The 12,912-nt window shown below is 47.0% G+C and overlaps 1 protein-coding gene across 1 annotated transcript in view; it reads left to right on the top strand.

The window, feature by feature from the left end:
- Positions 1-12,912, top strand: part of LOC135057304 (protein-glutamine gamma-glutamyltransferase 5-like) — a 124,346-nt gene that overhangs the window by 100,858 nt on the left and 10,576 nt on the right. Inside the window, exons 10-11 of the mRNA XM_063963194.1 lie at positions 7,860-8,261; positions 9,720-9,880. Coding sequence (XP_063819264.1) covers positions 7,860-8,261; positions 9,720-9,880 — 563 coding nt within the window. The remainder of the gene's footprint in view (positions 1-7,859; positions 8,262-9,719; positions 9,881-12,912) is intronic.

Genomic DNA, 12,912 nt, shown 5'->3' with positions numbered 1-12,912 from the left:
GCAGTTTATAAGCAGAGCCCTGCCAGGGACAAGTTTATGGCAAACAACATCTGCAAGGGCGACATGTTTGGCAAATAGAATCGCTACCCCCAGAGTCTTACCCTCCACATTATTGGAGAAATACCCTGTAGGGAAGTCTCGATTCCCGAGAGAGGGGGCCACCCCCTCTTTAAAGTGGGTTTCTTGCACAAAGGCAACGTCTGCTTTTTCGGCTTTCAATTCTCGTAAGGCCCTTGACCTCTTCTCAGGAATGTTGAGTCCCCGGGCATTAATAGAAACCACTTTTAGTAACGCCATTTACCTGTTCCAAAAAGAAATAGTGAGTCTGGTCTGACAAAGGTCCCATCGGCATAGGGTAGGGTTTGGGCGTTGGTGTGCCTAGGTAGTTTTGGAAGGGAGGAGAGAACCTGAAGAAGAGAAGGGGAGAAAGAAGCGGACAGAGGAAGAACAACAGAACAGAAAAGCAGAACAATATAGAACATTTGAACAAATGAAGACATAACACCGCTCCTGGTGATACGAACAATGGGGACAGTGTTCCCGCTGATCGTTCCAGGACCAAACATTGCGGTGTAAGTGGGGTAACAAGGGAGGGACGGATCCGCCCTCCAACACGAACTATATCAGTGTAACATAATTAGCGACCACAATAATATGAACATTGCATGTCACAACGGGTTCACTACGGCTGGCCGGCGGTCGGGCTCCCGGCGACCAGCATCCCGGCGCCGGGAGCCCGACCGCCGGCTTACCGACTGCTTGGTGAGCGCAAATGAGCCCCTTGCGGGCTCGCTGCGCTCGCCACGCTACGGGCACGGTGGCGCGCTACGCGCGCCACACTATTTTATTCTCCCTCTATGGGGGTCGTGGACCCCCACGAGGGAAAATAATTGTCGGTATGCCGGCTGTCGGGCTCCCGGCGCCGGTATACTGAGCGCCGGGAGCCCGACCGCCGGCAAACAGAAGACCACCCGTCACAACAATAAGGGCAGTACTGTAACCGAACTATGGTAATGCAGTAGAGACCGTGACAAAGTTGCTTCAATCTCACTCTATTCGGGAAACTGAAATGACTAGGTCCCTCGGGCATGATGTGACTATCAAACATAGAGACGGTGATCCGAGAGGCATCGTGTCCCTCAACCTCAAGGTGCCTCAAGGGAGGGAGTCTTCCTGTAGGAGCCGTGGTCCCTCCTGCAGTGACTCGACATATTGAAGCAGTCCTCTTTATTCCAATCAATCGTGGGTAGTGAGAAAAAGATACCACTCCAAAGGTGGGGAGATTAGGTCTTCGTAGCCGAGTAGGATGATGAAGATAACGGGGACGGAAGGGAGCGATTCCGTTTCTGTGCTGCTGAGGGAGATCCCACAGTTTGGAAAGGTATATCAGCCCGGGGCGGTTGGGGGGGGCGAATCCTCAAGCCTACGGATTGCCATTCGGGGACCTGTACTGGGTCAATAGATAGGGTGGAGCAGAAGGGGGCAACATCCTCAGGGGTCCTAATCGTTGCAGACCGGCCATCATTGGTTGCTGTAATGCTGAAAGGAAATCCCCATCTGTATTTGATGTTGTTTTTGCGGAGGGCATCTGTTAGTGGTTTTAATTGACGTCTAGACTGTAGGGTGTGGCGAGAAAGATCCTGGAAGACCTGGATAGGTGAGCCGTTGAAGTCTAGGTCTCTGGTGTTACGAAGTTTCCTGATTATCTCTTCTTTTTGGCTGTAGTAGTGAAGACGGCAAATAATGTCTCTTGGACGGTCGGACTGCAAGCCTCTGGGGCGCAGTGCTCTGTGTGCCCTGTCAAAGACAATGGGGTCGTTCGGGTCGGTTTCCAGGACTGCACCAAAGATCTTATTAAGGGCATCTGGGATGCTTTGCTGTGGTATGTCTTCAGGGATGCCCCTCACCCGCAGATTGTTCCTACGTCCCCTGTTGTCTATATCATCAAGATGGTCGTGCAACTTCTGAACCTCCTCTGCTTGAAGTCTGATAGTATCCACCAATGCGTGTTGGAAAGCGTTGGAGTCATCTCCCCTGGTCTCCAATATTTCAATACGAGAGCCCAGCTGAGTCAGTTCCGACCGAAGTGAGGACACCTCAGAGTGGACCACATCCCGAAGTTTACTCTCCAAAGATGTGAAGTCCGCTTTAGTGGGCAGGGTTTGTAGGAGGGCGAGGACCTTCTGCATGTCCTGCTGTCCAGAGGAGCTCCTATCTGGTGTAATCATCCTGGGTTCGCCTTGCGTCTCCGACCTCTCAGCATGTGCCGGAGAGGAAGACGTCGATGGAGTCGCCATATCTGTATCTTTCCGGAGATTGAGAAACCTCCTTAAATCTGAGCGGGGGGTGATGTCAGACTGGCAAGCAGAGGTTTTCACTCCCCTACGTTTCCTGCGACTCATGGGTGGTAGGAAGGGGATTTGAGCGTCGGAACCTGCACGGCCAGCACTGAAGCAGGGGTGTCGGGCGACCCAGTACCTCAGGTCACACCTTGATTACTCCCCCGGTCCCGTGTCCCAGAGCTTGGGGCTGATATTCACAAATCCCTATGTCGCCACCTTGTAGAACAGAGTGCCATATGCAGTGGTGAGTGCGTTCGGTAAGTCGCTTAATTACAGACATGCCTGGGTGGATGCGTTATCATTGTCGGACCTAGCGAGAGACTGCAGAGTCCGCAAGACAGATCTGTGGTCGTTTGGGTGATAGAACGTGTCAGAAGGCGTCAGCCATCATCCCTCGAGACGGCCCTACATGGCTGCTGGAGGAGGCATCTATTTTCTTTTGGGTGGAGACATGCTGGTCGCACTGCGGTGAATATTCGTAGGCAAGGTAATTTGTTATAATACAGACAAGTATAACAGTAGGAGAGGTGAGATGTGATAGGGATCCACAAGGGGGAGCCTCACTTCTCTATGTCGGGCTAAGAATGTGCAGTCAGGGTTAGGCTGGAGTTCTGTGTCGACAGCCCCCTTCCCCGACACCTTAGTTGGCCGCAGGGCTAGAAATCCCCCCAGTTCAGCTTCTCTTATTGTGGGTGCTTTTCCAGGCTTCTATTCCTGGTTGTTAGAGGTGTCTGCCAGGATCCAAAATGGCGCCGCCAGGCCACCAGCTTCAGGTGCCTGTTATATGCCCCATATAGACCCCTCCTGCGGGGTATATTCAGTGGTGGCAGTGGCTGGGATCTCCGGAGCCCAGGAGGGGTCTCAGGGGACACGCTGAGTGTAGCGGCGGCCGCGTTCGGCCCCGGGAGCGGCACCACGTGACCGGCGTCTCGATCTCTCACACTACGGAGCTAACCGCCGGGTACACGGGGGATCGCCGCACAGAGCGGGTCGGCCAGGGAGAGACTCACCCAGACTGGATGCAGAGTGGTGAGTGGTGTGGGGGCTCCGGGGGTAATGGGGACAGCTCCGTCTCGGCCCTCCGCCGCAGGGCACCAAACTTCCGGTCCGGGGCTGCTCCGAGCGCGAGGTCCCGGCTCCAGCTGGCAGGGTAGGCCGCAACCCGCACGGGTCCAGGGGGCACCCGCCGGCTCCGCAACCGCCCTGTTCAATGCTTGGGGGGCCCGGGTAGATATATGGGGGGTTATAATTCCCCGATTAAAAGTGCAATTGAGCAGTTAAAACTGCTACTGTCTCAGGAGCTCGTGTGCTGCACAACCTCCTGCATCCACAGCCAGGCCACGCCCCGTTTAATGGCTTTTAACAAACTTTTAAAATATTAACTACAGTATACAACAATAGTATCATACTTCATTTAGATGCGAAACACAACTAAATGTTTATTTTCCAAAAATCTTTTACACCTACAAGTTAGACCAGTGGTGAACAACAGATGGCCCTTAGCTCTGTGGCCCCATTGTGACTTATTCTCTGCTCTATTATGAAGCAGAGAATAAAGCTCAGTACACAATGGGCCATATATCATGGGCCAGTCGGCGGGTGTGTACATCCGATATGTCTGTTAATGACATAATTCACAGTCGATGCCCAATATATCTACAGACCACCCGTACACTGGCTGCAGGGACTGAGGCCAAACCTGGGGCCTAATTCAGACCTGATCGCAGCAGCAAAATCTTTCTCTAATGGGCAAAACCATGTGCAGTGCAGATGGGGCAGATATAACATGTGCAAAGAAAGTTATATTTAGTTGGGGTGTGTTCAAACTGAAATCTACATTGCAGTGTAAAAATAAAGCAGCCAGTATTTACCCTGCACAGAAACAAAATAACCCATCCAAACCTAACTCTCTCTGCACATCAGTGGTCGAAGTGGGCCGGTATGCGGCGGTATGGCATACCGGGACTTCTTCCACTGACCTGGAAGTCATTTTTTTTTTATTGTATTAAAGAGTGTGCACTGTGCAGCAGGAGGCGAGGGAAGTGGACAGCCTGCTGCACTTAAAGGATGCTGCTGCTCCCGTGCCTGCCCGGCGCCCACGCCGACTAGGCGGCTGTGTAGATGTCGGACCTGTGAGGCTCTAGGCCTGCCGCTCACAGACGCCCGCCGCTGACCACCGCCCTCCACTCACCGCTGACCACCGCCCGCCGCTCACTGCTGACCACTGCCCACTGCTGACTGCTCACTGCCACTGAGAAAAAAATTATGGCGGTCAGAGGGACCTCGCCGCAGCCGCACCGAAGGCCTCCTTCTCACCACCGCCACTGCCCATGGGCTTCTCTGCCACAGACCCTTGCGCACCTCCGTTGCTCATCTCATTAAATGAGGTTCTCCTGCTTCCCTATGTCCCTCTTCCACTCTCTCTGTCTCTGCTGTCACTCTCTCTGTCCCTGCTGTCACTCTCCCTGTCCCTGCTGTCACTCTCCCTGTCCCTGTTACTGCTGTCACTCTCCCTGTCCCTGCTGTCCTACGCCCTGTCCCTGCTGTCACACTCCCTTTCCCTGTTGTCACTCTCACTATCCCTGCTGTCACTCTCCCTGTCATTGCTGTCACTCTATCTCCCTGTCCCTGAATTTTGTCTCATTTTGGCATAATGTGAATTTTGGATAATTCCGTGTGGCATATTGTGAATTTTGGCTCATTCCATGTGGCATATTGTGAATTTTGGCTCATACTGTGTGGCATATGGTGAATTTTGGCTCATACTGTGTGGCATATTGTGAATTTTGGCTCATATTGTGTGGCATATTGTGAATTTTCGCTCATTCTGTGTGGCATAATGTGAATTTTGGCTCAGTCTGTGGGAATTTTGGCTCATTCAGTGTGGCATAATATGAATTTTGGGTCATTATGTGTGGGATAATCTATAATGGCACCTACTATTGCGGTGCATAATGTGTATATGATGTGGTACACTACACTTATGGAAATTTTGCTGCCTGGATCGGTCTCAATTAGGCCCCTGGACAGACAAATTCAAATTCCTGACCAGCTGTGACATAAGGATGATACATCAAGCAGTCAATCGGTAAGTGTATATGCTTACCTGAATTTCCGCTCGGTCAACGAGACGGCAGGTCTGCCGTCAAGTTGACCTAGTGTGTACCCAACATCAGTCTGTATGTTAGAAGTTAGCTTGCAGCTTGTTAAATGACCGCTTTCTGCACAGTGCAGGGAAGTCAACCAATCATAGGAGGAGGAAGTACAGTGTGCTCTCTATCACATGCTCCACCTCTGCCCACACTGGCTGTAAGGTAGGTTTTAGACTGGCTAGTGAGTAAGCGCATGTGAGGACATCTGAAAGGAACATGGGAGATATGAGTGGAGCTTAGGAGTAAATGTGGAAAGTGAGGACTCGTGGAGGTCCAAACGCATGTGGGAGCATTTTATGACAAGTGTGGTTCTCAGTGCCTGTGTGTTCTGAGTGCATATGGGGAGCTTTTTATGGCAAGTGAGGGTCTTAAAGACTGTGGGTTCTGAGTGCATGCAGGGAGCATTTTATGGCAAGTGGGGGTCTAAGTGCATGTGGATTCTGAGTGCATGTGAGGAGCATGTTATTGCAAGTGGGAATCTGAGTGCCTGTGTGATCTGAGTGCATGTGAAGAACATTTTGTGGCAAGTGGATGTGTGAAAGTGGCATGCAATGCATTCTTCCAGCAAGTGTGCTGCACATGTGGGCATTGTGACATTTGAGAGTGTTGAAGTTGCTTTGGAGCTGTTTTTTTTTTCATTCTTGATGAAAGGTAATGTGTGGCCCTTGCATAGTATACCTAGTAAAAAAAATGTTGACCAGATACGTTATACTGTACTTATATGAGACTTCATAAAAGGGATGTTTGCAAAATATACCAGAGTTAACACTGTTTCTGATTTTCACTTACTCAGAGTCTGAATCAGGGCTGACCCTGGCATTAAAAGCATCTTGGCAATAGCGCCCAGCTCCTGAAGTCTTCCTCTTGGCTGCCTGTGAGGCTCCTTGCCACCCCCATTATCCTCAACGTAATCTCATTACATCACATTGTGACTTACATCCATCCCATTAGCTGCGACAGACAGATTTAGTACCATATGATAATGCGTATAGGCCCACTGATCCACAGATGCAATAATCATCATTGGTATGGGCACTTACACCTACACCATGCTGCGTGCAAGAGATCCATCTAAAATTGATGTCTCTTTGCTATAAGCATGCTTTGAATAGCAATGAACTCTGGATACATGCCTATGGCACTACCAAGACACTACCACCAAATGGTTCCTTTGTCTACGTCCACAAGATAACTGCCTATTTAGCTTCCAGAAATGACCACATCATGGATGCAGGGATCCATCTGCAGTCATAGCCTCTGTCAGGGTGCATAATTGTTATAAACATCCATTTTTTAACTTGCATAAAACTCAAAATCATGGTCTAAGGATGTGTACCCCTATGCAGGCTTGATCCTCCTAGGGATTCAGACTTGGTGGCAACTAGCTAAGAGCTTATTGGAACCATGGTGGATGGACCCCACACTGCCTATCTTCCCGCTATGGTTCTACCAGCCCTAGCTGGCAAAGTCTAGTGCTGGTTACCCTAAAGTCAGGAGGACCCTACATCGGTTTTTCCCCTGAGTTAGGGATAACCAGAACTAGACTGAAAGCACTAGTGCTGGTTACAATTTTGGGAGATCCCCACTTTTTGTTCCTTTTTTAACATTATTTATTAAATTCCTATGACACATGTAAATGTCCACCGACATTTCATCACAAAATTAGGAAATCATAAAGTACCATACACTTCAAAGATTCAAAAACTGTGTTTTGCCATTCTTGAGCAATGGCAGATAGTCATTCATGTTCTGAAACTGGAAGAAAATCATTCAGAATGGTCATTGATTAGTCAGATTTGCCATATTACAGTATCTTTCAGTGTATGGCCAATTAAACTCCAATTATCATATAGTTTATATAAAAGCATAGTTAACAAGTATTAATAGCCTCAAGGCAGATACTAATTCAATAAAGAACAATAATACAGCATTGTGATTATTTGATTGCAAAAAGTTTAGCCCTTTTTTGGCAGATGAAAACTTCTTATCAAAACAAAGGTACAGGTCATAAAGATATTCCATACAGAATAGCCTACACATATGTACCTTCTTTTTCTGGTGAGGCAGTTGGAGCCCACACAGACTACTGCCGATATCCCAACTCTGCGGCTTACCAGGGAAATTGTATGTTGGCTATTTCAAAGAGGAATGTGCTGGACTTCTATCATTTATTATTTTTACTGTGTATATTTGTGTGTATTTGTGGTTGTGTGATACTAATGGATGTTGAGCAGCACTGTCAGTGTACAATGGCGCATGCTTTGAGTTTTGTATAGGGCAAAAGATTGTATACAAGCATGTCTTGTCTTATTGCCTTTGTTTAAAACGTCTGTAAAGTTAATTGTTTCTTGTGTTTCTTAATAAGGATCCATTGAAGAAAGAAAAGCTTTCCAGAAAGCTTTGCGAAGATTACAAAGGAGAAATGTAACGTTATCTTCAAATGGTAGTGTGCACTCTGATGTTACCAATGGCATTTCTTCTAATGGAGTTTCACATGAACATGGTGAGACTTTCCAAAATGGATCCTCTGCTGTTCATGAACCCCTCAACCGTCCACTACAAGATGCTAAATTATTACTTAAGTTTAAATTGACAGAGTCGCCACAGGTTGGGCAAACCATCAACTTGGTTTTATTGGCTGCGAACTTGCTCTCAGTTGCTAAGACCTTAAAGTTAAGCTTTAATGGGCAGTCCATGAAGCACAGAGGGAAAGCGGGTCACCAGTTCTGGAAGGACTCCAAGTACATTGATCTTGGGCCTCATGAAGGTAATGTAAATCATTTCTTTATATGCAAATTATACACTGATAACACTGATAACACTTGGTAATCCAATAGGCAATTAGCAAGAAAGATTGGTTCTGTTAACTGTGTGTCACAGCTGTGAGCAGTTACTGCCAAAGTCAGCAGTTCTAGAAAAAATAAGCTTGGCTACAGTGTAACCAGTTATCGTAACTAATGACATAGTGTTCTGAGGGAGATGTATCAAATCTGCCAAAGAGGAAAAGTGGAGAAGTTGCCCATTGCATCCAATATGCTTCAAGATTTCAATTGTCTAGTATATTCTATAAAATGATAGCTAGAAGTGGATTTGTTGCTACAGTATGGGCAACTTCCACACTTGTCCTTTTTAGAAGGTTTAATACATCTCCAACTTGGGTGATAAAACAATATTCCTTTAAGGCACAGGTTCTCAAACTCGGTCCTCAGGACTCCACACAGTGCATGTTTTGCAGGTAACCCGCGCCACAGATCCTAATCCTAACTCACCCCTCCCACAGCCTAACCCTAACACCTTCCTGCTACAGCCTAATGCTAACCGTCCCTTTCGGCAGCCTAACCCTGCGGCAGTGTGCAATTGCCGGTACACACTAGGCAATGTGCTCGATATGTTAAGACATATCACATATTGTGTACCCAGCTTAAGACAGGGAAAGAGAACGAGAAGGTAGAGAAAAAAGAGATGGGGAGTAGCAACACCAGCCGCAACAGCTAGTGGGGGTAATTCTGAGTTGATCGTAGCAGCAAGTTTGTTAGCAATTGGGAAAAACCATGTGCACTGCAGGGGGGGGGGGCAGATATAACATTTGCAGAGAGAGTTAGATTTGGGTGGGTTATTTCGTTTCTGTGCAGGGTAAATACTGGCTGCTTTATTTTTACACTGCAATTTACATTTCAGTTTGAACACACCCCACACAAATCTAACTCTCTCTGCACATGTTATATCTGCCCCCCTGCAGTGCACATAGTTTTGCCCAACTGCTAACAAATTTGCTGCTGCAATCAACTCAGAATTAGGCCCAACGACCCAACGAATGACAGGTCTTTAATACTAGTTGAAAGAGAACATTATTGTATTAGTCTGATGCTAGTCTATGTCATATTGTGTTGTGCTATATTATATCTGTACATTGTGTGATATATATGGATACTCCTTCCTGCGTCTGTAAAACAAGTTTGGCAATTATTATCAGGGCCATGATATATCAAAATTATTGATGTGCAGTTAATCACCAAGCAGTGGTTCAAGCACTAAAAGTGGGGGATTCCGGCCGGCGGTCGGGATTCCGAACCACCGGTATTTCACCAGGTGTCAGAATTCCAGTGTCGGTCTCCTGACAGCCAGGATCCCGACAGCCGGCAAATTGAATACCTCCCAACAGGTTATGTGATGTGTATTGAATGTATAAATAGCTAACAATGTCTTTGTGACTATTTTCTGGCAGAGAAATGGCTTTTGTTACAAATCCCATATTCACAGTATGGAAAATATCTTGGTGACAACAATTTGATCAGAGTGACCGCTGTTGGGGAACAGAACGTTACCTGGGAGAAAGTTCTAGTGAAAAAGGATATCAACTTAGCTATGCCACAGATCATGATCAATGTGAGACAACTGCATTTGGGAGAGATTTCGAGTTTATAATAGTTTGTCTTGTGTTTATGCTAATAATATGTGCATGCATTTTAGCCATTTATATATGAATCAGAACACTCATAGGGATAGATCTACCTGCAACTAATCCGTGCACTGAAACACACACAAGGATAAACTAATCTGTAGCTAATAAGTGCACTGGAACACTCACAGGGATATACCAACCTGTAGCCAATCAGTGCACTACAACACTCATAGGGATATACCACTCTACAGATAATCAGTGCAATAGAACACTAACAGGGATATACCAACCTGTAGCCAATCAGTGCACTGTAACACTCACAGAGATATACCAACCTGTAGCATACTTGCCTACCTGACCCTCTCCATGAGGGAGAAAATGCTCTGTTCCTGGACTTTCCTGATAATGTATGATTGCCATCATCTGTGGTGAAACACCTTTCTTATCAATTAACTAGCTCACCACAGGTGATGGCAATCATACATTACCAGGAAAGTCCAGGAACAGAGCATTTTCTCCCTCATGGAGAGGGTCAGGTAGGCAAGTATGACCTGTAGCCAATCTGTGCACTGTAACACTCACAGGGATATACCAACCTGTAGCCAATCAGTGCACTGTAACACTCACAGGGATATACCAACCTGTAGCCAATCTGTGCACTAGAACACTCACAGGGATATACCAACCTGTAGCCAATCAGTGCAGTGGAACACTAGCAGTAATAGACCAGCCTGTAACTAGAGTATTAAAATAAACAAAACGCAAACAGAACAAGCATTATTAAGAACAGCAATAGGTGTCTAAATAAAATATTTTCAATACATAAAAAAATCTTTGAACCGATTCAACAATGACTTATACTCTGACTCTCTCCATTCTAAAGGTGCATTTGAGCTGGGACAAGGCATGTTTTTGTATGCAATTGTCATGACCCGCAATCTGCAGCATTATGTCTTTGGGGTAGGGCTGTGGCAGTCTTGCCAATTTTCTGGCAGGTTGGTATTGCAGGTGCGGGGCATTTCGTGACATATGGGGGCATGCCAGTTGGCGTGATGATGTGAAGAGGCGGAACGGGGATGTGTCTGTCAAATTGTGTCATTGTGGCCACGACCCCTGCTGACAGCTGGGGTATGCCTCTAGGAAATCTGTTGTGCAGCACATGGTTGTTACTTCAGGTGTATCTGCGTAGTGTATGGCAAGCAATTGGTGTATATATGTGCAGTTGTAGCTGGCAATGTTTGGTTACCTCAGTGCCTAGCAATAGTTGTAATATGTTTTCCTATGAGTGTATTTCACTTCAGTATATACAGGAGAGATGTGCGGGTTCGGATTTACTTTGTTTTGCCAAATTAGCACAAGTATGGATTTATCTGGATTTATCTTATTGGCTATCCAAAGCATGTGAGAGATGATAGCCAATAAGATGCCGTTTTTGAGATCTGAGTAAATCTGAGTTAATCCGAACCCCCACATCTCTAACGGTACTGGATAATGGGGATATTATTTCCAGTATATGGCTAGCAAAAAGGTGCAGAGGATTGATGGTAAATGACACTAGTCTGTGCCAAGTCTAAATGTCAGGTATACCCTCAGCATGGTATGTAGTCTGCATATTGACATTCATAATGACGACATGCAGAAGATTTGCACCAGTAGAGAGACACAGTTAAAATGCAAGCAAAACCAGGTTGGTTTTGCCTTTGAAATTTTTAGTTTTAAAACAGACTCATAGGCAAACACGGGGGGGTGGAGGTTCCGGTTGGCTAGAACCCCCCCCCCCCCCCCCTCCTCATGGTAAATGGCTTAAATTATAAGGAAAAATAGCAATAGTATATAACACGATTTCTAGAGCTGCAGCCACTTCATGCAGTGTAAGGGACAGAGCAGAGCTGCTGCACATGCCCAGTGGTAGCAGCTTCTTCTACCAAGTTTGCTGTGTCTGTGAATCTGAATCATCAATCAGTGCACTGGACCAGAGAGTAGCTAGCAGGAAGAAGAGACAGGACTATACTATAGACTATCTATATTGTTACATATTAATACTGTATTCCATGCAGTTTCCAGTATATAAAAAGTAGATATGAGCGGGTTCGGTTCTCAGAGAACCGAACCATACCGGACTTTGCCTTCCGAGTTCGGTTCCGAGCCCGGCACGGCTTTTCCCGCCTGACTCGGAAACCCGAACGCGGCAAAACGTCATCATCCCGCTGTCTGATTCTCGCAGGATTTGGATTCCATATAAGCAGCCGCGCGTCGCGGCCATTTTCACTCCAGTCTCGGAGAGTGTATTAAGAGGACGTGTCCTCGGTGTTTAGTGTCTGTGTGGGGGCGGGAAAGTGGGGTGGCGAGTCTTGTGCTGTGTTGTGCTGCTCAGTCCAGTGTAGTCAGTGAATTGTGCTGCATCAGTCCAGCCAGTCACAGTGTTGGTTTCCCCTCCTGCCAGTGTAGCTGTATAAAGTGGTGCTGTGTTGTGCTGTCCAGTCCAGTGTAGTCAGTGAATTGGGCTGCATCAGTCCAGCCAGTCACAGTGTTGGTGTCCCCTCCTGCCAGTGTAGCTGTATAAAGTGGTGCTGTGTTGTGCTGTCCAGTCCAGTCCAGTGTAGTCAGTGTATTGTGCTGCATCAGTACAGCCAGTCACAGTGTTGGTGTTCTCTGCTGCCATATATCCAGTGTAGCTGTATAAAGTGGTGCTGTGTTGTGCTGTCCAGTCCAGTGTAGTCAGTGTATTGTGCTGCATCAGTCCAGCCAGTCACAGTGTTGGTGTCCTCTCTTGCCATATATCCAGTGTAGCTGTAGAAAGTGGTGTGTTGTGCTGCATCAGACCAGTGGTAGTGTCCTGTCCATCAGTCATTCCAGTGACGAGGCAGTCACAGTGGTATACGCTGCTGCTATATGTCCACTGCTGTCGTATAATAACAACAACAACAACAAGTCCCTTACAGTGTTGCTGTGTTTGTGCTGCATCAGACCAGTGGTAGTGTCCTGTAACATCAGTCATTCCAGTGACGAGTCAGTG

Source organism: Pseudophryne corroboree, chromosome 3 (assembly GCF_028390025.1).
Source record: "Pseudophryne corroboree isolate aPseCor3 chromosome 3, aPseCor3.hap2, whole genome shotgun sequence".
NCBI lineage: Eukaryota > Metazoa > Chordata > Amphibia > Anura > Myobatrachidae > Pseudophryne > Pseudophryne corroboree.
This window is presented reverse-complemented; position numbering and strand designations above follow the sequence as displayed.